At 40.4% G+C, this 26,618-nt stretch overlaps 1 protein-coding gene across 26 annotated transcripts in view; it reads left to right on the top strand.

Moving 5' to 3' along the window:
* The window catches only part of LOC110398018 (rap1 GTPase-activating protein 1-like), a 52,819-nt gene that overhangs the window by 23,234 nt on the left and 2,967 nt on the right, over nucleotides 1–26,618 (top strand). For 20 of the 26 annotated variants that reach the window (XM_021395342.1, XM_021395255.1, XM_021395331.1 and 17 more), the window contains 16 exons: nucleotides 1,920–1,967; nucleotides 2,617–2,655; nucleotides 2,759–2,944; nucleotides 9,858–9,961; nucleotides 11,842–11,920; nucleotides 12,236–12,289; nucleotides 12,374–12,457; nucleotides 12,713–12,813; nucleotides 13,713–13,842; nucleotides 14,095–14,250; nucleotides 18,307–18,378; nucleotides 18,575–18,661; nucleotides 19,290–19,424; nucleotides 20,965–21,111; nucleotides 22,307–22,410; nucleotides 25,256–25,369. In XM_021395342.1, coding sequence (XP_021251017.1) covers nucleotides 1,920–1,967; nucleotides 2,617–2,655; nucleotides 2,759–2,944; nucleotides 9,858–9,961; nucleotides 11,842–11,920; nucleotides 12,236–12,289; nucleotides 12,374–12,457; nucleotides 12,713–12,813; nucleotides 13,713–13,842; nucleotides 14,095–14,250; nucleotides 18,307–18,378; nucleotides 18,575–18,661; nucleotides 19,290–19,424; nucleotides 20,965–21,111; nucleotides 22,307–22,410; nucleotides 25,256–25,369 — 1,640 coding nt within the window. Of the gene's footprint in view, nucleotides 1–821; nucleotides 1,968–2,616; nucleotides 2,656–2,758; nucleotides 2,945–9,857; nucleotides 9,962–11,841; nucleotides 11,921–12,235; nucleotides 12,290–12,373; nucleotides 12,458–12,712; nucleotides 12,814–13,712; nucleotides 13,843–14,094; nucleotides 14,251–18,306; nucleotides 18,379–18,574; nucleotides 18,662–19,289; nucleotides 19,425–20,964; nucleotides 21,112–22,306; nucleotides 22,411–25,255; nucleotides 25,374–26,618 lie in introns of those variants that run through there. The other 6 variants (XR_002438184.1, XR_002438183.1, XM_021395362.1 and 3 more) reach the window with 5 other exon arrangements.

Genomic DNA, 26,618 nt, shown 5'->3' with positions numbered 1-26,618 from the left:
ATCTTATTTCCAGGGTAAGAGGAGCTCCCTTAACTACAGGCACTCTAGCATGGAATGTGCTGGCATGTTCTTTCTCCGCTCTCTGCAGAAGCTCTAATACACTGACTTATAGCAGCTCTTTTCCCTCAGGCTGAGATACTGGTCATCCACTAGGACCTCCTCTGAAACTGGAAACTTTTTGCAGTTATCAGATCTGTCAAAAATGCCAAGGAAGAGAAGAGAAGAGACCTTGCAACACTGCAGTTTCCCAGCTTCCATTTCCACATGCAAAAATCCCCCAGTGCATAGAGAACTTGTCCCGGTACTTTCCACAGTTTGTTTCAGAAAACTGGGGCTGCTTTGTACTTCCATGTCTCTCCTGTCTCACACTTATTTTGACAGAACATAGCTTTTTCTTGCCCCAAAATTCTGTTCCTGAGACACCTGTTTCAGAACCTAGCCTTCCTCATGAGTCTCAGCTCAGTAGGCTGTCAAGTAAAACTCCAGATCACATTAACAGAACACCCGTTTGCACTTCATGTACTCCATGTACACTTTCATGACCTGCCCAAATACAAAATGGCTATTACTACCTCCATAAACTGTGAAGTTTACATGTCAGCCTCTATTCCATTTTGATTTCACAACTCACCAGGTCATTTTTCTTTTCTTTTTTTAAATCTATCTTTTTTTTTTTATGTATAATGGAGATCTTTTTCTTTCAGAAGTAGCAAAGGAAAAGAAAAAGAAGCATCCTGATCATTATTAATACCCAATGTTAATGTTGCTATTGCTCAGTGTTAACATTGTTGCTCTACTGGCGTTTTTTTTTCACCTTATAGGACTGGAACACTGGCCGCAAACTTTTGCCCTTAAATATCTTACATTTTAACTGTACGTAAAGTAGAAAAGTTATTTCAGATCTATATATTTCCACCAGATACTTTTACAAGATCGTTTCACTGTAAAATGCTTACATAGACATAGCTGTTGTCTCTCCGTACTTATGCCTACCTGGACTATTATCAGCTTTTTGTGGGAGCCTATTGGTTCCCATATCTTTCTGACTTCTTCTGTTCTCAACCTCTGCTTACCCAGTGCTGGGCGTTCCCATGACTCTGATGTTTCGTTACTGTGTGCTTCTGCTGCAGAAGTGTGCTGGAAGTGAGCAAACTCGTGCCATAGTGAGAAGGCAGAGAATGAAATAGCCTTTAGTGAGAAAACCTAGCCCAGATGCCATCTACTGACAGAGGAAGAAACTAGGCATCCAGTTGCATGTGGCCAGTTAACGTTGCGCAAGTAAAGGAGATACCGATGGACTGTGCCCTAAAGCTCTTTGCACTAATCAGATGCAAGCGTGGAGAGCAACTCTTATTTTCTCTTTTGCCTCCAAGACACGTATTTATTCCATTATCAGAATGGAAGGATGAAAGGAAGGCATATAAGCTTTCCAAAGTCTTGTGTAATCCTCAAAAATTTGTTACTTCTCTTAAACTTTCTCTGAACTTCTTGCTCTGCCTGACAGTATGGTGTCTTCAAGGGAGAGGGAAGACTAAAACTGTGAGAAAAAGTCTGAAATACTGTTCTTTCATGTTCTATCAATAAATCTTAATTTATGTATTGATTGAATAAGGAGTAGCTTAAAGAGAGTAGAAAATTATATAACAGAATCCCTTTGGGATAATTATTTTTTTGATTTCTGCCAGCTTTCTGCTTTTAAAGAAGTGTAAGTCTTCTCAGTTTTAATGCCAAATTAGGAGTAGCCTAGCCAAGTTCCATCTTCACTCCTCCTGCTTATTCCAAACTTCCAAATTTGCATGAAACAGAAGATTATAGAGAACAAAAATATACAAATTGAGGATGTGGAGAAGAACACAGAGAAACATGAAACAGACATGCTAAAACACAGGATTCACTGTCTTATGACTTTCTGTTTCCAGGGGAGTCGTCTGGATGAACAAAGATGTTCCCTTCCAGCTCCTCTCAAGGTCAGGCAAAATCGTTGTTGCCACCTAAGTTACTGATAATGACAGATGATTGCTGACCTGGCTTGTACTGCATTTTCATTGCGGAGTGAACAGGGAGCTGAAAAACACTTACTTTTCTTAGCTGTGAGAGGTGTTACTGTGTAGCTGAAAGACAATATTCTCCTTTTTCTGATGAAAGTTATTCCAGTAAGTGTTTAATATTATTAAAAATCCTAGTTTTGACAAAATAATTAATTAAATTTTATTCAATTTAAGATCTGTGATAACATTTATGAAAACACATTGCATTTATTTCAATTGTCTGCTTGAAGACTGATGTTACAAGAAAGCTGATGTGTTTCCCTCAATTTTAGGCCAATAAAAGCAGATTTTTATCCTTAAATTCTCAACTTTTCCTCTCAATTTTTTTTCTGTTCTAGCTCAAGCATGGTAACTTTAAAATTAGCCTTTAGAGATTTTTGATTTTAAAGTTTTATATTACAATGCTGAGACCTGGGAAAGAGAGTCCAAATTCTAAAACAAAACTCTAAAGGTGGACTAGGGCAGAGAAGAAGCCGAAGACATATCATGCACCATCATGAGAGGAAAAGGATTTAAAAGATCTCCCACATTTTTGCTAATTTTTGCTAACAGTCTCTTCTGATTCCAGACGGAGGAAGAGTATATTCCTTACCCCAGCATCCATGAGGTGAGTTAGTACTACTCTTCTCTGATTTTCCCTTGAACTTTCAGCCTAGTGGCCTTTCAGCTATTGACCTTTCAGCTTTCATGTTCTCTGTCCTTCCAAATAGGTATTACAGAAAGGGTGGCCATATCCTCTCATTATCTTACCCCAGTTTGGGGGCTACTGGATTGAAGGGACAAGCCACAACCTCTCCAGTCCAACTCTGTCTGATGTACCCTTTCCCTGGAGTGTTAAAGTGAAACTGGAGAGTGACCCCACAGCCAAGCTATACCGCAAGCATTTCCTAGGGAAGGTAAGGGTAGTCTTCAGAGCCCTCTTTGACCTGCCAGACTTAAGACTGAACTGTACCTCAGGCTTTTCATGGTGGACTTAGAAATAACTGCACAGACACACAATATCCTTTGAGCTAAGTAAATGAAGTTCATACAATTGCATGGCCGCAGTGTGTTAAGTTGATCCTACTCCTTGTGACCTGTGCATCTCCCTGTGTGTTAACAGAAGAGAAAGATTCATACAGAAAAATACTTATATTTGGTTGAGAAGCTCCTCTGAGGCTCATGGACATATGAGATGATGAGAGAAAATATGTGAAATAGTATTGGAAATGGATGTGGTATGAGTTTTAGAGGTGACTTTTGCACAAAGAGCTCAAGTCCATTGACAATGAGCAGAATGGTCTGTTTTTCTCAGAGTAGATAACTTAATAAGTATGATGACTAGATATTTCTGGTTGGCACTGGCAGTTTTAGGGAACTAATTGATTCCCAGAGTGGATTTCAGGATGATATTAACCATCAAAACCACACAAGAATAAAACCACGATCTTTTCTGAGAGATAGTTTATAAGGTGATAAGAAAACCGGGCATGTACACTCACATTGTATCTTATTCAGTGATCTGTCTGTGTGACTGCTTAGTAAGCTTAAAACAATGAAGAGGAGCTTTGAACAGTGCCTGGGACTTGTTCTGCAGTAGTCTGACTTGCCTGAATTATCTTTTGTAGTATGCAACTTGAAGCTGATGTTAATAACATTTATTAGTAAAGCACCCTTTCTGGAGGCTTTCTGTCCAGACTGACAGATCTGCTGTACAACATAATGGACATAAATCCCATGACATTCTGGAATCCTTCAGTTTGCCAACTCTAATTATTTTTCTGTCATGATAAATTTAAGGTTCTCATTGAAGGTTTCTAATTTCAGCTGTAATGAAAGGTAAAGTGGTTTCCAGTCCAACTGTAGAATTCACTGCTGACCTGATATCATAGAATCACACAAAGCTAAGGTTGGAAGGGACCTCTGGAGGTCATCTTGTCCATCCCTCTGCTAAAGCAGTGCTGTATCATCACTGTTTCTTCTAAGTAGGAATGGGGCAGAGTGTGCCCTCAGCAAGTATGCAGATGATGACACAAAATGGGGGAGTGGTGAATTCAACAGTGGGCTATGCTACCATCCAGAGGAACCTCAAAGGCTGGAGAGGTGAGCTGGAAAGAATATCATGAAGGTCAACAAGGAGATATGCAGAGTCCTGCACCTGGAAAGGAACAATCTCTGGCAGCAGGACATACTGGAGTTTACCCAGGTGGAAAGCAGCTCTACAGAAAAGGACCAGTGGGTCCTGGTGACCATCAAGTGGAAATGCTTGCTGTTAAGAAGGTTAATGGTATCCAGGGCTGCATTAAACAAAGTACTGATCTTAACAATCAATCTTATCCTTAGGGTGTAAGCTGTATAAGGGAGGGTGCAAAGAGGACAGAGCCAGGTTTTTTTCAGTGGTGCCCAGTACTAGGACAAGAGGCAGTGGACTCTTAACTGCAACACAAGAAATTATGTCTAAACACCAGGAAGCACTTCTTTTCTATGTGAGTGACAGAGCACTGCCACAAGAGATGTTGTGGACTCTCCTCCTTGGAGAATTTCAAAAGCCACCTGGACATGGTCCTGAGGAACCTGCTCTGGGTGAACCTGCTTGAGTAGGAGTTGGACTCAGAAGTCCTTGCCAACCTTGGCTACACTGTGAAGTGAATATGAAGGAGTTTCCTTTCCATCAAACTGTATGTTTGCAAAGTGTCCAACCATCAGTGGTTAAAGACTCCTCTCTCCACTTTCTCAAGTGCCCAGCATTTTGTTCTTTATCCTAATTGACATGAATATGTGTCTATATCCCATTAAGCTTGTAAGCTGGTGGGCAAGCATGTATCAGAGAAGAAGTTGAAAAAGACTCTTGTCACAGAATACTCTATCCATTGGTAGAAAACTTCACCCATATCATATAAGTGTGCTGGCTTGCAAATACTCCTTGGAAATGACTTAAACTGTGAAAGCTCTTTTTATTTAAGTCATGCATAAAAACATCCATGACAGTTCCCATGATTTAAAAGGCTTTGGTAAGGAGAAACAGAGCTTTTCCACAAGGGAAGTATTTTGTCAGTTCAAAGTTGCTTGCTTTTCTTGCTGATGGCATGGGAAGATTATTTCTGAAAGGTAAAGAAAGGTCTCTTGCGTGCTTGACTAACCTTGAGCAATTCTTAGTCCAAGAAAAGAGTTTATAAGCATGATGTGAAAGGCAAATACGGTGGTTTAGAGAATATTTAGGCAACACTGGAAGTGGAAGTATATGCAGTAGAATCATAGAATGGCTGGGGAAGGAACCCAGAAGATCATCTAACTCTAGCTCCCCTGTTATGGGCAGTATTGCCGCTCAGGGCCCCATCCAACCTGGTCTTGAATGCCTCCAGAGATGGGGAGTCCACAAGTTCTCTTTGCAACCTGCTCCAGCACCTCACCAGCCTCTGAGTAAAAAATATCCTCTGAGTCTTTAATTTAAATCTCCCCTCTTTTAGTTAAAACCATTCCCCCTTGTTCTGTCATTATCAGATCATGTAAAGAGTCGGTCTCCTGCCTGTGTATAAGCTCCCATCAGGTACTGGAATGCTGCAATGAGATCTCCCTGGGCCTTCTCTTCCTCAGGGTGAACAAGCACAACTTCCTCAACCTTTTTTCAGAGGAGAGGGGCAGCAGTCCTCTGATTATCTTTGTGGCCTTCCTCTGGACCTGCTCCAACAACTCCACGCCTTCTCAGAGGCAGCTCTTCACAAACTATCCACTTCTTAACATAGAGGGCAACTCCCTTGCCCCTCCTTCCCTTTCTATCTCTTCTATAAAGCTTGTAGACCTCACTTACAGTATTGCAGCTATGTGATTCACCCCATCTTGTTTCTGTGATAGCAATCAGGTCATAGTTTTCTAATGGCATCATAGTATTCTGGCTTTATCAGAACTGGTAACCTCTTATTGGTGTCCCACATTCAGGCCCCCAGCAGAGCTCCCTCAAGAGATTATCTGGACAGCAATTGGGTGCCCCTGTGCCTCTCAGTGAGAAGTCCCTATGACAAACTTAAAACAGCAGTCAGTATGCACGTTTGTGTTATGGGTGCGCATATGCTAGCTCACTGAAACTGACAATTTTTTTACATTTTTAATGAAAAATAAGCCATACTGCTTATGCTATGAAACAACCACACACAAAAAAGTGCTAAGACATAGAAGCCATTACTGACCTCCAATTCTGCGTTTCTTGGTCTGTTCTTGATATGATGAGAGGTTCAGTACAGTTCATTTTGTGTAAAGGAAGAAGGCTATAAAACCTTGTATGCAGTACAGTGGGAAGTATTAAATGCCTACCTTGTTTTCAAAGACTATAATTAAGAGAAGTATCTGGAAGCCAGAAAGGATTTAATAAAGGCATATGCTGGAAATGCCAATCAGAATCTAAGAGTGCAGTTTCACAAGCACTTCAAGCTGGCAGTACTGGTGAAAAAGCATTCTTGCCTTGTGTTCATACCTGGTCAGGTATTTTTCCATTATACTGTACTTTCTTTGTACTGATTTAAACTATTGTTACTGCAGTACTATGAACTATGTTGAGGAACTTACTCAAAATTAGCTTCCTGACTAGTGGAAAGAAGTTACTAGCTGATTGGATTGGACCTACCTATACAAATATACATAGGTCATCTCAGCTTCAGGTTGTTTTGTTGCCATTGAGTCACAATCTTCAGTATTAACTATAAAGCATTTTGATGGTTCATCTCCAACTTTCGGACAGGTAAAAATAAATGTTGCTGTGTGCTGAAGGACACTGAGTCTGCCTTCTGCTGCCAAAGTGTTTCTACAGAGAAAGAAAATCAAAGATGGAAAAAAGCCACAAGGAGGAAGTTAGAGTTTTTGTTCATACTTTTGACCTAGGCTTACACTCAGGATCAGGCTAGGCATCCACAATGGCTTTGGTAACAATTCAATTATTGTGAGACCTTCATTAATGTTAGTGCTTGTTACCCTAGAAAAGATTGCACCCTATTGTGTAGCTCTGTCTGGTTATGGTCAGCTGAATAGTTAATAGCTTGGTTCCCATAGCAACTGAGATCCTAATATGTCAGGCCTGCTGAGGTCTGGCTCTGAATTCTCATCAAAAATAATTTGGTTTTCTAGTCTTTGCGGCTCATTCTGATTTCTGGCTGCAGCTAACCCCAGACTTCTGCTCATATTCCCTTTTTATGTCTTCTAATCCTGAATTTTGTCAGTATTGTGACATCTTTTCCTTAACAGCTTGTCTTAGGCATACACCCTAGCATCTGACTTCTTTGCTTTATGGACTTCCCTGATATCAGTCTTCATCTTAGTAATTTGAGCATGCTCTTGTTTTGCTCCTTGAATCTATGTTTTTGTTTGTTTTGTTTTGTTTTGTTTTTGTGTGTATGTGTATGTCAGAGGAAGTGAGGACAATGATATCTCTGATACTTAAAAAAAGTTCAATATCTTCATTTTCACACCCAGGTTCAGGGAAGTAACTGTAGGCTTAATTAGTCCTTTTTTTCAAAGATGGAATTGATTTATGTCTGTTGACTTTGAGATGCAAACATTCATATGTTCATGTAGATATCAGAGTATATCACTAGGTACACCTTTTATTTCACAGTCTGTCAGTGCTATTACTAATATAAAAAATTTGTTTTGATTTTTTTCCACAGCAAAAGAAGATCTCACAGCTGTACTGGGAGAGGTTGCAATCCAACAGATACAGAACAGTCTTTCTGTATTTTCTAGGCAGAAGGCTAAAGGAGGAGCTATCAGACTAGCCAGCTGTACAGCAAATCACTTTGATCAAAAGACACTTAGCTCCCATTTAGTTCTTATTAATTAGTTGTGTCCAGAGTAGTCCTTTCACAGAACACCTTCTAGATCATGGAAGTTCTGACTGTACAATTGACACTTAACTGACAACTGTCTCAGAGCATAAAATTTCTGTGTCATGTGCAAGTTTGTATTTACACAGTACTTCCTGTGATGCAACCCCTGAGTCTTTCAATCCTGGTGATTGACTGCACAGTATCTAGCCTGTGATTCCTTTACTTGGATTTGAGATAACTGCTATTCTGGAAGTAGAATAACCTATTCATTATTAGCAGGGAAGAGGTATTTTCTCTCTCTCCTTCATTTAATCTGACCATGTCAAACACTTTGCAGCCAGGTAATTTGGACCTATTGGAATTTGGGAATCAAACTCCCTATTAATGTGTGTGCTTTTTATCCTCTGGGAGCATTTGATAGCTCAGTGAATAGTCAGAACATGTTTTTCTTTGTAACCAATGGTGGGAAATCCAGCTGGATATCTTGGGGTACTTCATCTGGGAAAATCCCAAAATTCCTCTGCAAAAGTAGATCTACTAAAATCAACTCTTGATTTTCTGTGGCCTGAACAGTTCCCTGGCCAGCAGATTGTTGTGTGACTTACTCCTCAGTTTCATGGACCTGAGGCATAAAGAAGAACTGATAATTCTGCCCATTATAGTGTAGCTGAGATAATTTTTGTTTGGGGTTTCTTTATTTGGTTTTATTCTGTTTTATTTATGCTTTGCTTTACTGAGGAGGACTCTCACCTTACCTTCTAGCCTAGGAATACCACTCTAATCTCACCATATCCTTCTGGGTTGGAGACTTAATAGTGGAATGTACTACTACTACTCTTTTTAACAGAAGTTCTCATTAGCAGGGAAAGATTATGATACTGTTCTGATTAAATGCAAAGAGAATTGGATCTCCTGCATGACATTCTCATTGGTCTCTCTGCCCTGCTTTCTCCTCAAACCCAATAATTCATGACCTTTTGCTGAAGTATTAATTCAGTCTCTTTATTTGATCAGATTTTTACATAATCATAGAATCATGGAGTCATAGAATCCTTAGAGTTGGAAGGGACTTTTAAAGGCCATCTAGTCCAACTCCCCTGCAATGAACAGGGACATCACAGCTAGACCAGGTTGCCCAGGGACTGATCCATATGTAGTGGCCAGCTCCAGAACTGTCTACTGAGTGGTTTTCCTGATACTGTTTAACCTCTACTAGGAAGATGAGAAAGATGGAAGTATTTCTGGATGATTCCACTTATACAGAATTCTATTTCTGCCAGAGATTTCCCTTCATTTCACTTGTCTGTAGATTTTAACTTCTGTTGATACAGCCAGGCCTATGGCCATATACTTGGAAGAAATATATGGCTGCAGCCACTTCTGTATAGACCCTGTAAAAATGTTTGCATTGTGGTTCAGTGCTAGACAGAAGAAGCTGAATTACATTCTGTTTGAGGCACACTCCACTAAAGCTCAAGTAATGCTAGTGTTAGTTTCAGAACATCCTCCATCTGCAAAGTAGTTTCCTGGAATTCTGGCTGCATCCTTACTGAGATGTACATGCTTGTAGAGAACAATTATAGGGTATGTTGTATTTGATGTATTGATTCTGCCATTACTGTTTGTACAGAAAATTTCCATAACTACATCCAGTTATGCTTAGTGTTATGCAGGGTATAAATGGGTACAGGGAAAATCTATCAAATATAGGAATTTATTTACAAGAAAGTGGAGTTCTTCAACATCTGTTGTTGAACGTTCTCATTCTACTTCTTCTCAGAAGCCCTTCTAAAAGTCTACAGCTGAGGAGGAGCTCTACTGGGAGTGGATGAACTTTTATACTCATGCACTGATTACCAAAGAGGCTGGGAGACAGCGTTAGCATGTCTTCAAGCATGCCACTGCTACTTAAAGAAAAAACAAGCCAGTCCTGAGGGACAGGTTGTATTTCAAAAAATCTGGTATACTTCTCTGGGAAGCATGCTGGGAATAATGCATTTTGAATTCCTGTTTTCAGGAGCACCAGAACTTTTATTCCAGTGATGTGTCCTTGGGCTACTTGATACTTTCTGTGAAGTATGAACAGTCTGAGAAACAGGAAAATCTACGCTTGTTGCTGAGGTAACAGTGCCTGCTGTTGAAGTGTGTGTTACTGTGCTGTCTCTCTCGTCTTACCTTGAACTTTATCTTCATAGATATGGGTGTGAATCTCATGTCCCTCTCTTAGAGAGGCCTGTAAAGAAACCTTTGAGCCTTCGTTTCTTGCCTTCCTCTGACATTCTCATAGCAGTTTCCTTCAGGAAGCTGAAACGTTCGTGGGCACATCCTCACAATTCTTCTGAGAAAAACATTTGTTTTTCCCTCAGAAATAAACTCCTGTTAATTCTGTTTACTTAGAGAAGTGAGCATTCTCAAGGAAGGGAATGTACATTTCCTAGTTGAGGGCAGACTAGCTCAGGCCTGTCTTTGGGCTTTGTACTTGAGGCTAGATACCACTTGAAGGTGAGCTAGGACATACCTTAGCTTCCCAGGACAGCCTCTGATGTGCCAGTGTGCCCCCTTTAGGGCTTTCACAAAGCCCGGAGATCTGCTGAATAAACTAGAGGAAGAACAGAGATGGATCTTGTATAGGTGAGAAGTATGCTGCAGAAAAGCTTTTTCTTACTCTGTTGACTGGGCCCACTTCTGGTAGGCAATATGCTACTTGAAGCAACTGACATACCATTGCTGCTTGTCATCTTTCATTCAGTACTGAAGGAAAACATGGGTAGGAATCTGCTACAAGACTGTCACTGGTATTTTCCACCATTGTATGTGGAGAACACTTCAGAGTGCTAGGCAGAGCAAGAATCTTCTAGGTGAAAAAAATAGAGAGCACACTTGCCCAGAAACCTTCCTACATGGAAAGGACTGGTGAAGAAAGAAGGATATTTATTTCTCTGTTAAGATATCCTACCACAGGCAGCACCTTTGCCCAATAAGTTGTTTATATTGGTGGAAGAGGACTCTGACAGCCAAATCTTTCTGCTTCCCTAGAAAGACACCTCTTTTTTAATATACATATGAAGAAAGGAAGCTTTTCTGGACAACTGCCACACCAATTTCTACCTCCCATACTCTGCACAGATCTGCCTTCCTAGGCTGTCTCTATCCCATTATATTGGATTATATGTATATATCCCGTGTCCATGAACTGTATTTGACACGTCTGAATTTTGGTAGTAGAAAATGGAAAAGAAAAAGCAAATTATTTCTTAAAGCAATAAAAGAATGGAAAGGAACAGGAGCCTTAGCAGAGAATCATATAATCATGAAATGGTTTGGGTTGGAAGGTATGTTAAAAATCATCTAATTCCAACCCCCTGCTGTTGACAGGGACACCTCTCACAAGATTGAATTGCCCTGGGACCCATTCAACCTGGCCTTGAACACCTCCCAGAGACTGGGCATCCACAGTTTCTCTGGCAAGCCTGTGTCAGTGTTACACTACCTTTATAAGTAAAGAATTTCCTCCTTATTTATAATCTAAATCTTGACTCTTTCAGTCTGAAGCCATTACTTCTTGTAACACTACAGGCCTTGGTGAAAGGTCTTTAAATGTTCTTCATACATGCCTCCTTTCAGTACTGGAAGGCCACAGTGAGATTTCCCTGGAACCTTTGCTTCTCCAGGCTGAGCAACTCCAAGTCTCTCATCCTGTCTTCATAGGACAGGTGCTCCAGTCTTCTGATCATTTTCATGGCTCTCCCCAGGACCTGCTCTAACAGGCCCACGTCTTTCTTGTGCCTCCCTGTTTTGTCTTTCCCTGCTCCCCACAACAAGTGATGAGCGGTAAGTACTCCTTGTTTTTCAGTGATTTTATGCAATAAGCTTAAAATTATTCCTCTGAAATTAACTGTTTCAAGAACAATCTGAAGGAATGTCTCCTGTTTGTTTGAAGAGCCAGTGTTGCATCTGCCTCTTTCAACATTTACTCTAATGTGGTTTTTATTTTATTCCAGGACGCGAACTGGCACCAAACATGATCTGATCCCCATTTCCTGTCTGAATGAGTTTCCCAATGCTGTCCAGATGGCAAAGGTGAGATTCCTGCTTGCCTGCTCACTCTTATACCATGAGTCTATCTCTGTCTCTTTACTTCTCAACCTTCAAGTTACTTTCACATTACTGTCCTCCCACTTCTCTCTTTTATTTTTTTTTTTTTGCACCAGTTCTTTCATACACTTCCCCTTTCACTCTTCCATTTAGCTCCTCTTCTCTCTTTTCTAATGTTACCTTAGACTTTTCTCTTGAAAGGACTCTTGTTAGATAATTATGAGTGTCCATGTTGTTGTGCCTGTGGCAAGCTAGAGCACATGATAATCACACTTTGTTTCCCTCTCTGTCTCTTGACAGCTACTGTGTGAAGACGTGAATGTTGAACGCTTCTTTCCTGTCCTATATCCCAAGGTATAAATTTCTGATTCTATGTATCTTTTCATCAAGGGCTGGCTAATTAAGTGCAACTGATAGTTTGTATGTTCATTTTCACAGGCTTCACAGCTTATTGTTGCATTTGATGAACATGTCATAAGCAATAACTTCAAATTTGGGGTAATCTACCAGAAACCTGGACAGGTAAGCTCATTCAGATCCTACCATCCTCAAGACAAAACAGAAAGTCAGTTCTCTTAGCTTCAATGTAATAAGAAGGTCTGTAGCGTCCTGTGGAAAGTATGGGATACTAGAAAATAGAGACTTCTTAAATAGAAAGGACACAGTCTTGCCCTGTATTGACTGATTTTTCTCCTTTGTGCAGGTCCTCAAAGCTGATTGAACTGTGTTTTTGCCTAATTGTTGTACTGTTTTTGCTTTTCTCTTTTCCTTTTGAAGACAACTGAAGAAGAAGTCTTCAGTAACACGGAAGAGAGTCTGGGTTTCCTGGAGTTCTTGGATTTCCTTGGGGACAAGATTCAGCTGCAGGATTTCCGTGGGTGTGTAACAAGCACATTTTTAAAGTCAGGACTGGTTAGGGAACGCAGAAGGTTTGTGACTTCATCTATGATGGGACAAATATCTCTTAGCCTGTAACTTGGCTGGACTGAAGACTTTAAACAAGGATTGATGGGAGAGGGAGATGCCATTAGGAATACTGAGGTCAAGCTAAAGGAATGGTAAGGCATCATCAGAGGTTGACAAGGCTGATGGAGTGTTTGCCACTCCAGGGGGCACTTCAGGTTCAAGAGGACATTTGAAATGCTTGTATACCAGTGCATGCAGTTTGAGGAAATGGGAGCTTTGGTCCTTTCCCTGAGTAATGTTATCGTTGGTACCAGTGAGTCTTGGTGGGATGAATCCTACATATGGAGTGCTGGGATGGAGGGTGGAGAAGCCCAGCATGCTTTTGTCAACCATCCTGCCTCAGAATCTGTTGGAGTTTAGGCCTCAGCTAAAAATTTTCATTTAAGGATCTTAGAGTATTTCAACATGTCCCACAGGATCATCAAAGAAAATATTTATTTTGACTGTATAAACGCAAGTTTGTTTTGCAATCACAGGGGACAGTATGTGGCTCTGCCACAGAGCTACTTTCTCTAGTTCTAAAATATGGATTGCTTTTCTCAGAAAAATGCCAAACAAAGTAGTTTGTTCGAGGATCCCAGGTTTAGCTTCAAAGCTTTTAGCAAGGAAGGTTGTTCATCAGCAGAAACATTTTGCAGGTTCGACCAGTGCATTTGTTTTGGGAAGATGTAGTACTCCTCTGTTGCTGATTTCTTTAAAGTTACCTTTGATATTATTGATGCACAGGCTAGCATTACTGATATCTCCTTTCTTCTCTCCACTTTTTCATCTGTGTCCTGCCCAACCTATCATGTGGTGTGGATTTGTTCAGGTTCCGGGGAGGTTTGGATGTCATTAGAGGTCAAACAGGCACCGAATCAGTTTATACAAATTTCCGGGGCAAAGAGATCATGTTTCATGTATCTACAAAACTGCCCTTCGCAGAAGGAGATTCCCAACAGGTATTTGTGAGGAGAACTAAGGAATTCAGGGGTGTGGGTAAGAGGGGAGGGATATCTACTGAGGAGCTAACTAAAGAGAAGAACACCTGACTGCATGATGTTGGGAAGTATGACAGGAGGAATGGTAAAAGTGGTGATGGGGGTTTCGCTAGAGAAGATCAGCTGGAGATGCTAAACAGACTGGTGTTTTAGGCCCCGTCGTACTGTTCTACTCTTTTTCACCTCCATGTTTTTTTCCTTTTTTCTCTCTAGCTTCAGAGGAAGCGTCACATTGGAAATGACATTGTAGCCATCATCTTCCAGGATGAAAGCACACCTTTTGTGCCTGATATGATTGCTTCTAATTTCCTGCACGCGTATGTGGTAGTTCAGCTCACTCACAGCAGCAGTGGGGAGACTCTCTACAAGGTAAACAGAGCCAGCAAATTGTTCTGTGGTGGTGTACTGACTTCGACCCTTGAAGTGACAACCTGTTCTTGGGCTTTTGGGAGAGGTACAACTTTGACCAGCTGTCATCCAAACAGCTTTGCTTGCTCTATCAGTAAATGCTAACCACATTCTCAGTGAAAAGCAACTAGTAAACCTAGAAATCCAGTATTTGTCACCAGCTCTCCTTCCCATTTACCCACACTTCGATCTCTGACTAGGATTCTTCTTCCTGCTGTGTTATTCCCTATTCTGTAGGTTTGCCAGAGGTCCTCTCTGATTGATGTGATTTCTGCTATTAGCAATCTGTGCTCCTGCTTAGTGAGTATTCAGACTTAATAAAAATATGGATAAGCTGGAGAAGGCTAAGAGCTAATACCGAGAATGATCAAGATTCTGGAACACTAATATTTTACTAAATGGAGTCCACGAATGGTTATTGTCTATACCTAGCAAATAGAATGTAAAAAAAAAAAATTGTTTGATTGATTTGTAAGTGCGTACACATGAAACTACATACTTGCATGTTTTTCAGTGTAGCTGATGGATTTCTAAAGCTTAATACTTGGGATTTAATGCAAGACAAACTCAGATAAAGTTTTTGTGTTTATATCGAAGAGCACAAGGAGCAAGTGAACACATTTTGGGTGATCTCTTTCTTGCATTGTATGATTCAAGAAGAACTCATTCACCTAACTTTGTGTGATGCTTAGTGACAGCCATGCCTTCATTGCTCATGCTATGTAGCACAGTGCTGAGAGCTTGCTTATCCTGAGACTGTATGTCAAATAGAGCTGGCTGGCCTATTCTGTGGACTTCTAACCAGCAGCATCTGCTTTTGGGGATCCTGGAACCACTGTCCGTCTGAAAGAGAAGTGCTACATCTTAGGGCCATCCATTTGAAAGGAGCCCTACTTGAACAAAAATTATGTATCCACAGCCTCTTGCCAGGGCTCTTTATTGCATGGGTCTGTATGGATGTTTCTATGAATTTACATTCAACTTTCAACAATGCTGAGAGATCAGAACACATATTATTTTGCATTCTGTGATGTATTCTCCATTATACAAACTTTTTAATTGAAGTGCTATGTCTCATTATAGGGAAAAATTCTAATTTGATGATAATGAGTTCTTAAGCGTTTTAGATCTACAAGAGCAGAAAGAATATCAAAATTATAACAGGATCTCCATCTCATCATTCATAAAAGGAGTAGTGGTGGTGGATTAACAACATTCTTTTGTTTTATATGTTGTAGACATCTAAGTCTGTCATGACAAAATAGCTGCCTGGTGATCAGAGGCATGAGGTTCTCATTCTCTTGCTGTCCATCTTACAGGGCACATAAATTCACTGGATTTTTTAATGAAAAGAGCTGGGGAAGCTTGCCAATTGTCTTTTTCTTCCCAGTATTGCTTTTGCCTACATGCAGTGGCATTATTTTTGTCAAAGTAGCAAGGTTTCCTTTATCATTTCATTAAAAAAAATCAGCCCAGCCATGACTCTGGGGCCAATGCAGTTTTGTGTAAGAGCTTTTCCAAAGGAATTTTAAATAATTTTTCCTTGAGATCATTCTAGGCTTTAGTGTCTAATGCTTAAATTTGAATTTTGATTATATTTACTTATTTGAATCAATTTTTACAAACAGAAAATTAAGAACGCGAAGCAGGATTTTAGTCTGTTGGGAGGGAGAGGGGGAGGCCTTGTAACTAGGGTAGCTGGCCTATAGTGTGAGAAATATGAGCTAAATTAAGGGCCTCTTTCCTTCTTAGTCTCATTAAATTCATACGACTTTGTGATGCGCTCTGTGACATTTACAATGGGGTGTTATTTTGAGGCAGTTGCTGTTAAATTGCACTGCTGTTGTCCCCTGTTGCATGAAATGGGAAATAATGATATTGCTCCTTGTTCCATCTCAAACATGAAGAAAAAAATAACTGAAATTTCTGTTAAGATAGCTACATATACATGGTAAGTGTTGTGAAGAGCAAAGTGACAGTATTTGAAAAATTGACTTGCATTACTATTTTTTGGCATTGGCATACGAGGTAGAAGCATGTTTAAAAAAAAAAGCATAGATGCACTTATCTCTTGCCGAGAAACTGCTTTTTTGTGCTTATTACATGTGACTAATAGAGGTAGTATCACTGTACTGGTCTACTCCCCAGTATTCCCCTTAGTGTACAGTATATCTCTACTGAGAAGTCTGGTTAAAAAAAAAAAAAAAAAAAGTTAACATTAACATTTGGTTTGTCCGGTGGAGGTGAATCTTGCAGGCTGGATAGAAGCATCTTTTTTCTCCTCTAAATACATTGGTTATTATTAAAAATATTTATTATTAAGAACACTTTAAAATGTAAGGTTTGGCAAGGTGTTTTGATTTTACTTTATGATTGCATTTCTGGGAGGTAAAACAGCATTGAAAGATGAAATTGCCAAGCTCTCCAACATATTTGAAAGGTCGTGACAGCCTGGTGAAGTTCCCACTGACTGCAAAAGGGGAAACATAATGCCCATTTTCAAGGAAGGAAAAAGAGAGGATCCAGGGAACTACAGGCTAGTCAGTCTCATCTCTGTGCCTGGAAAGATCATGGAGCAGATCCTCCTGAAGGCCCTACTAAGGCACATGGAAAATAAAGATGAAGTGATTGGTGGCAACCAACATGGCTTCACCAAGGGCAAATTGTGCCTGACAAACTTGGAGGCCTTTTATAATGGAGTTACAGAATCAGTGGATGAAAGAAAAACAATTGACGTCATCTACCTGACTTGTGCAAAGCAGTGGACGCTGTTCCACATGACAGCCTAGTTGCCAAATTGGAGAAAAATTGATTTGATGGACGGACCACTCACTGGATAAGGAATTGGCTGGATTGCACTCAGAGACTTGTGATCAGTGGCTCAGTGTCTAAGTGGAGACTGGTGATGAGTGGTGTTTATCAGAGATTTATGCTGGGACCAGTGCTGTTTAACATCTTTGAAGGCAACATGGACAGTGGGATTGAATGTAGATCCCACAGTTTGCAGATGACACCAAGCTGAGTGGTGCAGCTGACATGCTAGAGGGAAGGGATGCCATCCAGACAGGCCTGGACAGGCTTGAGAGGTGGGCCCATGCCAACCTCATGAAGTTCAACAAGGCCAAGTGCAAGGTCCTGCACCTGGGACCTATATTTCTGCTTTTCCCAAGCAGAAATATAGGCTGGGCAGAGAATGGCTTGAGAGAAGCCCTGAGGAGAAGCATTTGGGGGTGTCAGTTGATGAAAGACTCAACATAAGCTGGCAATGTACACTTGCAGCCCAGAAGGCCAATTGTATGCTGACTTGCATCATGAAAAGCGCGACCAGCAGGTTGAGGGAGGTGAGTTCTGTTACCCTCAACATAGGAAGAACGTTGAGCTGTTGGAGAGGGTCCAGAGGAGGGCCATGAAGCAACTCTACTACAAGGACAGGCTGAGAGAGCTGGGGCTCTTCAGCCTGGAGCAGAGAAGGCTCTGGGGACACCTTATAGCAGCCTTCCAGTACCTGAAGGGAGCCTACAGGAAAATTCGGGAGGGACTTTTTATAAGGGCAAGTAGCGACAGGATGAGAGAAAATGGCTTTAAATTGGAAGAGGGTAGATTTAAACCAGAGATTAGGAAGAAATTCTTTACTGTAAGGGTGGTGAGGCACTGGAACAGGTTGCCCAGAGAGGTTGCAGATGCCCCCTCCTTGGAGGCATACAAGGCCAGGATGGATGGGGCTCTGAGCAACCTGGTCTAGAGGGAGGTGTCCCTGCCTATAGTAGGGGGTTAGAACTAGATAATCTTAAGGGTCCCTTCCAAATCAAGTGATTTTATAATTCTGTGATCCATTCACTGAACTCGGGAACCGATAGATACCTTTGGAAAAAGTAAATCATTCAGAAGGAATTGGAGGTACAACAGTGTATCGGATATATACATTACAACATGCATGCATGCAGACATAAAAGTTTGAAATTACTAAAAGTCTCACTTGTATTACTATATTGATTTTATTCCCTTGTACTGTTTCAGGTTTCAGTCACAGCCAGAGATGATGTGCCCTTCTTTGGACCTTCTCTACCAAATCCAGCCATATTTAGAAAGGTTTGTTTCTCTGGTCCAGTGTTAGATGGCAGGAAAAAATAGTACACACTCTTTTATTGACAGTCACTGTGTATTGTCAGTGTGGAGGTCTAAAGACAATCTTTGGAGGTCTAAAGAGTACTAAGGTAGAGCTTTTATCACCTGATGTTTCTATTGCTGTCATCATCTCCAGTCTGTTTTTCATCTTGTCTTGTAGAGTGCAGAGTTTCGTGAATTCCTTCTTGTCAAGCTCATCAATGCTGAATACAGCTGCTATCGAGCTGAAAAATTTGCTAAATTAAAGGTGGGCTGATTAACTATTTGTTTCCATTAAAAAATATAATACTATATTGCTGCCAGGTTAAGAAAATACAAGATATTTTTTTACTCTTTTCTAATTTTCTGATGCTTAATATTCCTTTGGAAGTTTAAATTTGATTATTCTTAGCCATGTGAATCTTTCCTTTGTATATCTCAGCTGGCGTGGTAGGATATGAACAGATACATTCTAATGTCATGGAGTAATCCTCTAGTAAGAATTTGAATATGATGCATATATATTGCTGGAGGAAATTCTGTGTTAGCTGAGACTCAGTATTGCATTTCAGGGCACATACTGTTAAGAGTTTTGTTCAAAGTCCCCAAATCCATTTCCAAGCTCTGCTGCTTGCAGCTGCCCTCAACCCATGCCTCACTTTCATCACCTGTAAAACCTGATGTCCATTATGACTTGATTTAAAAGGAGTTTAAAGGGGCTATCTACAATTTTAAGTTCCATATCTACACAGCTAAAATCAGTTAATGTTGTTTAAATTAATTTTCATGATATTTTTTGTTTTATTTTTTAAATGAGGATGAGGGATATTGCAGTAACAGCACCCTTGTACACTCTCCCCATAATAGCTATATTTTCATTCCCAATGTTGATGTAGGAGAGAACCCGAAGTGCCCTCTTGGAGAGCCTTTTTCAGGAGCTGCAGCTTCGCAGCCGCTGTATGATGGGATTGCCCATAGAGGAAGATGACAAGACAGAGAATGGCAGTGGGGGCTTCTTTGAGAATTTCAAGGTGGGTGACAGTGGATTGAAGCAGTTCCTTACCAGTTGTCCACGTTTGTTTTTTTTTGAAGATCACTGTGTCCCACCAGGAATATCGACCTTAGTGATCAGCTGTGCAGAGGATGAGATGGAAAAGAAGACTTTTCTTGTAGCAGTCTTTCTTTAGAGCATCTTCAACAGTGCTTTACTATATCATTCAAAAATAGACATTTTTCCAGTTCATGTATGTCTTTCTGTAGAGCAAAAGTTTGGTCCTTGATGGAATCCTATACTGTCCCTAGGACATCAAACTCTTTATGCTTCATGCTGGTGACTAGTGTTAGATGGGGTTTCACTCCTTGTTGGGAAGGGCTTAGGTGCTTACAAGAGGAATTGCAATAACTAGTAGCTAGTAGGAAGCGGCTTTAATTTCTCACTGTAGACAACTTCCAGTTCATTTTCATTATGACTGAAAGAGTTGCAGGAGCTACTACAAGAGTTACCAACAAACCTTAGTGAGTATTGTTTAAAAAATAATGATACTTTACTTTCTCTCTAAAGCCAGAGTTAATTTCCTTTTGTTCAGCTTAGATGACTCACTTTCAAAAGTCAGGATTGGGTGACAACTTACTTATAAAAGTGCAAGGATCAAGACAATAAACAAAAGCAAATTTTTTTGTACAAACAGGAGAAATTAATTTTTAGCTGCTTATGTAGGAAAAATTTTGCATCACTTTCCTTTCTCTCACTTTCTCACTTCTGTCTCACCAATTTCTTTTATCTGTCTGAACAGAGAGACTTACTGAAAATAGCTTTTCTTTAGATGAACTCCCCTTGTTTTGTCTGGTGGGCTGACTGGTGTCATTAAGGATGGTGAAACTAAGCCAGTCATGTATAACTACTAAGTTTATGTGTAGCTTTAGTCGGATCTGAGATGTTTCGGTAGTAGTACGAACAATCAATCTACTCTCCTGTTGCTACTAACCAGAAATTTCATAACCACCTATGTCTTAAAGTGATTACTCCAAAATGTCCTTTTCTGACTTACAGCAGGTACTATGACTTACAGGTCATTGTACACAAACAGCCTTTGCAAAGGGTTGGAAAAGACTGAGAAATATCAGAAAATGGCTTTTTCAAATGCTGCAGATTTTCAGATTGTTGCTCTCTCCTTGGAAAGAGAAGTCACGTTCATGCATGACCTTATAGTCTTCAGTTCAGTTTTGTGTTTTGTAGCTTATACTGGGCAAGACTGCATCAGATGATATTGTCTTATTCAGGAAGCTGGGATGCTGTGAGGGAATCTCTATTGCAATAGAATAAATGAGACAAAAGCAGAAAATATACTTGAGGAAGATTTCTTTACTGGGAGTGAGTTCCATAAATCAGCCAGGAAAAAAAAATGGGTTATAGGTAAGATGCTGCCTTTGAGGAATTAGAATTTCTGTGTTTCTGGTGTTGGTCTGTCCCAGCTTTCTAGCCTTGCTGTGGTGATTTTCATAGTGCCCTGCTGTGTGCATGTCTGTATGTGTATCTGTGTTTGTCTGTTTCCCTGCCTCCCTTCTGTTTAGCGGGTGATCAGAGGCCGCAGCCAGAGCCTGGATACCATGGGGATATCCATGAGAAAGCAGCAGCCAGCCACCATGCCCAGCCGCCCGACGACAGCTGGCCTTGCTCTAAGCCAGAGTGTTGCCGAGGGCCCTAAGGCCATTGCTGCGGTAAGGTACTAGGGTGGACTGTAAAAAGAAATCTGGCAAACCTTTGTGACCCACCTGCACATATTGTTTCTCTTTCTCTAATAGTTTGTCCTTTTGTCCCTCTGTTAATCTCTTTCTGTTCTATCTTTCCATCTCACAAGTAGTGAAAACATGCGTTGCAGTCTTTTTTGTCTGTGGCTATCTCTAGCGCCAGTTCATCTGCAAACTAGAGCTAAGATTGATGCGGACTGGAAGAAGAAGACAAAACATGACTCTACATCAAACATTTATCTCTGCTATCCTGTATTAGATCCTGTAGGTTGTCATAACTTAAAAAAAATGCATGCACTGTGGTTTCACCAGAATGGTACTGTGTTGCTGTATGACTAGATCTGAAAACATAAGGACACTAACTGTTCTATTTTTTTTCTATTTCACCAGTCAATTTCAATTTTTTTTCTCTAAAACAAATAAATGGGCAAGGTTTATTCAAAATACTCTTTTGCTGTAGATAGAATTTTCAGATTTAGAACAGTGGAGTTATTAGTGTTTGGGATGAGAAAAAGAGTGAATATTTCTAGACACTATCAAAGACTTTCTTATTTGATAGGGATTCTAAAGATAAGAGCATTATACATCTATGACAAATATGTTTCCAGAAAAGCATCCAGGTTTCTCTTACTGGAAATATGGTTACCTTAGCCAAAGCACATGCAGCTTATTGTGGTCTCTGCATTAGTAATGTCAGTGGAGGCAAACTGAAGAAAAAACAACTCTGAGTTATCTAAGAAAGTAATTTTCAGGGTGGGAATTTCTTGGTGACCAGTTACTCAGGTTATGTTACCACTGCAAAGTCACAGAACAGTATTGACTTGGGCTTGCTTCCTCCTTCTTTCCTTAACTTCTAGTTTTCACTACTTTATAATGATTTTGCCTCCTTTCCTGATCTTCTTTCTCTCTATTCTAGCTGTGTACCTTCCTGTGTATCTTGTATCTCTCTGTCTTACCACCTGTTTGAATGTTTGCTTCTCTTTGTCATGGACAGAAAGTATTCTTTCTTGCATTGTTGGAGCTGTGTTGTGCTACTACATAGCATAGCAAAGTGAAAGAGAATCTGGATTAGCGCTGCAAACTCCCTTTCCAGCTCTTCTGGTTCACCACAGTTTTCCTGTCCTGTTTCCCTTCTTCCTTCCTGTAACACTTTCCTTTTTTCTAGTCTTTTGCATTGCCTGGTAGGAGCCCATCACGTACTCGAACCAGCCGTTTCCATGGGCGACGGAGTAGTGCCATTGGCATTGAGAACATACAGGAAGAAAAGAGGTACGTGCTGCGGGAAGAAAAGACAAGCAGAGAAAAAACAGGAGGGAATGAGAAAAGGAAGATAGAAGGGCATGGATAAGCACAGAAAGGGAGTAGACAGGAAAGAGACCTGAACTGGAAATGGTTGGAATGGGCATTAAATCATGATTATCATCTGATATAGAGATGGATGAATGACAGAAAAGAACAATAAAAAAGGACATTTGAAAATGGGGAGAATCAATATTTAATTAAGAAGGTACAAGGAACATAGTAAGATCACTCTTAAACATTGTGCAGTATGATTCAGGACTCATATTCTGTCTTCACAAATTTTAGATAAGAATTAAGAAGGCTTTGATCTGAGGGAAATTCTGTTCTTATTTGGTTTTGTTCTTGTGTTGAGAAGACAAAACTTCAAATACATCACAGAGATCACTCTGAAAGTAATGACTCCTATTTCCATGGAAACTACAACAGATACAAAGATACAATAACACTATTTGGTAGAGCAAATTCTTAGGATCCAGGAGCAGTTTGGTGCATTTGATGAAATTATAACCATTCTACCATTCAGTTTTCTACTGGTCACCAGAGATGACAGTTAAATCATTAAGATTGTCTCAGCTCTAGTTACATGGCACTTTTAAAGAGTGCACAGAGTCTCAAAAGCTATGTGAGTGCTCTGCATCTGATACTCAGTTTTCCCAGTTGCAAGAAATCCTGGAAACAGCTTAAAGACTGTAAATGGCAAAAAGCCATCTTTAATATGGAAACCTGTGATTTCACAACAGGAAGAATGATTACATTTTTCTTTCTTTCAATTTATTATCTTGGACCTTAATGAGACACCTATGACATTATTTTAATAGAAATGGAATAGAACTTTCTTTGAGGAAAATAAAATCTTTTGAGACATCTTCCCTGTAACAATCTAAGCCAATGGAGTAGTCACAGCTCCTCAGCACTTTAAAACATTCTCTACGTTATGCAGCTGTGTCCCTCAATCTGTTACTTTATGTACCACATCTTTCCCTATCCCCTTCGAACATCTGCAAAAGTTTCCTACAACAAGGAATAAAAACTGGATTTAAATTCCTTTTTCTTTGCTTTGCTAGAAGGGAATTGGAAAGCTATAGGGCTTACTTAGCTTTTCTTTTGCTTATTTTTAAGCTTAGATATAAGGAATACTAAGCCTTATTTTGTGAGATTATTTTTGGATTTTTCTGGAAGACTTTTTAGGTGGTTCTTGACATGTGGTTTCACTAGCAATTGGTCTGATCTAATAGTTCATGGCTACTGAAAAGCAGACGTCATACATTCCCTCTTCTGTTATCTCTTTTAGCTACCAAGTCCTGTCTAATTTCTTGTGATAACTTGTTTACCTATTGTGCCCTTCGTGGAATTGATTCAGCCCATTAATCAACCAGGAAAAGTGTCCGCCAGGTTCTGCTGTGTGCTAGCTCATGGAAAAGTCTGATGAGTACCAGAACTGATGAAAGCTACGCTCAGCAAAAGTGGAGGAGGCTGGAGTAGAGCAGGCTCTTTCTATGGCAACAGTGAGCTCAACAAATCATGCGTGACTTCATCCTGAAGTTGTAGCTTAATGAAATGCAGCCTTGGATAACTGAGCTAAGCCAGTCCATCCCACTCGTTGATGTGTCCTAGAAGTTTCAGGGTTATTTAATTTTCAAGATTATTTTATTGGAATCATTTTCAGTTTCACAGTTATGTTAGCACAAAAGAAGGCATGATGAACAGTGACGTGAGGAGTACAGGTAGGATAGCTGACCAAGAGAGTACATGAGGAACTGTAAACTGCGTTGCTGAAAACACCAAAAAGTGTAACAAAACCTGAGGTGGGAAATGAATTTTCCAGTCCTTACTTAAACATTCCTCACTTTTAAGTTCCTCATGTAGACAGTTTTGTTCAGAAATATCTTGACAAGTACCAGTAGAAAGAAAATATTGGAACTATCCTGAAATAGAGACATTAGCTGACTTTAGTTAGTCAGAAAATCCTTTATGCAATTAGTATAAAAGCTCTCTAATGAAACTTAAGTACAGAAAGGACACTGAGGTGCTGGAGCAGGTCCAAAGAAGGGCAACAAGGCTTGTGAAGGGCTTGGAGAATATGCCCTACTAGGAGAGACTAAAGGAACTGGGGCTGTTTAGTCTGGGGAAGAGGAGACTGAGGGGAGACCTCATTGCTCTCTTCAAATACCTGAAAGGTGATTGCAGTGAGAGCGGGGTTAGTCTCTTCTCACTGGTGACAGGACAAGGGGAAATGGCCTCAAGTTGCGCCTGGGGAGGTTTAGGTTGGATATCAGGAAAAACTTCTTTACAGAAAGGGTTGTGAAGCACTGGAACAGGCTCCCCAGGGAGGTGGTTGAGTTACCATTCCTGAATGTGCTTAAAAACTGTTTGGATGTGGTGCTCAGGGACATGATTTAGCAGTGGGTTGTTAGAGTTACAGTAGTATGGTTAGGTTGCGGTTGGACTTGATCTTGAAGGTCTTTTCCAACCGGAGCGACTCTGTGATTCTATGATTCTAAAGCTTCTCAAGACCTATGAAATGTGTGTGTTTGGGGGGGGTGGGGGGAGGAGGGGCAGTGAAAGATAAAGCTGAAGAATTAAAGTAAAATACTGAAATTAATTTAGTCTTTTATATAAATTATATAAATTTAAAATGAGCAAAAAGTTGACCATTTCTAATACATTGCCCTTAACAGCTTGCAAGGAGTCTGTCCTTTTCTATACAAATACAATTGCTTCCCCTCCTGTGTATGTGAGAGATCCAGTATTAGAAGAGATAATGGTGAACTCTGGCCATGGAATATAGCTAGTTTCTCTTTCTTCCAAGCAGGGACACTGCAGAGAGGATACAGAAGGGGGTAGACAGTCCAGAAACTTTGCTTGACCTGAAATCTGATGGATCATCCAGTCCCAGCTCCCCAGAGTTCCCCAGCAGGAAGAGCAAGTGAGTTGAAAATGATTTTAATATTTTAAAGATGTTCATTGTGTTTGGTGTTGGCTTAAGAAAGAGTAGTGTATGTCTTGCTCTCTTGAATGCTAAACCAAGACTGTCCACATAAGGCATTGCAACATCTTAAAAATTTAATGTCTGGCCCTGACACAGAAATTCAGAATATGTACGCAAGGAACTCAGCTTTCTTAAAAATAAAGACTGGGCTGCTTGAAGATGATTTTGGCTATATCTTGACCATCATGTTAGCTTGTATCTAACAGCATGCACAAAGCACTAGCTGTCCAGTTGGAAATACTTACCCATATATACGTTTCCTCTATAGTTTGCTCTGGAGTGATTAGGGAGCTTTATGGAGAAGCTTGGACAAGGGTATGTTGGGAAGTTGAGTTTATTCAAATTCTGCCTGTTTAAGCAGGATTCATGCTGTTACTCCCAACTGGCTTGAACTATCCTGTCTTCAGTCCCCACAAGGTGCTATGGTCTCATGCATTTCACCTATGTTTTGCTGCAAAAGCACTCCGTACTGCACCCAGCATTTTCCTGCAAAATACTGCATGGAATAGACTACAGCATAGTTCTCCATGTTTCTGAAGTATACTTCAGAAAAGTATGCTTTTCTGGCAGTGCAGCAATGCTGTTGATAAGCTGTATTATGCTAAGATGTAATCCTATCTAGGATACTTCAGTACTTTGCAGAAAATTTCCCCCCATTACTTAAGTGGAACCTACAGGAAAGATGGGGATGTAGTCTTTATCAGGGAGTGTAGCATTTCAGCAAGAGGTAATGGTTTAAACTAAAAGAAGATAGATTTAGATTAGAAGAAATTCTTTACTATGAGGGTGATGAGGCACTGGAACATGCTGCCCAGAGAAGCTGTGGCTGCCCCATCTCTGGGACTGTCCAAGGCCCAGATTGGAGGGGAATGTGGGCAACCAGATCCAGTGGGTGACAACCCCGTCTATGGCAAGGTAGTCAGAACTAGATGGTCTTTTAGGTCCCTTCCAAGCCAAACCATTCCATGATTCTATGAAACCACACATCTGCATTTCTAAAACTCCAGAGCAGCCTGCTTCTAAATCGAAGACTGATGTTGACTTTCTGGAACAGTTTTCCACACTCCTGAGAACTTGTACAAGATCTGTGGCAGAAAGGGACAATGAGTGCCTTGTGTTAGGACATGTCCCTTTTTCAGTATTTGGGTTCCTATCTGCAGAAGTTCAGCTACCCAGTTATATGGTG

The sequence above is a fragment of the Numida meleagris genome, chromosome 1 (assembly GCF_002078875.1).
Source record: "Numida meleagris isolate 19003 breed g44 Domestic line chromosome 1, NumMel1.0, whole genome shotgun sequence".
NCBI lineage: Eukaryota > Metazoa > Chordata > Aves > Galliformes > Numididae > Numida > Numida meleagris.
Note: the sequence above shows the minus strand (reverse complement) of the source record. Positions and strands in the feature narration are given on the sequence as shown.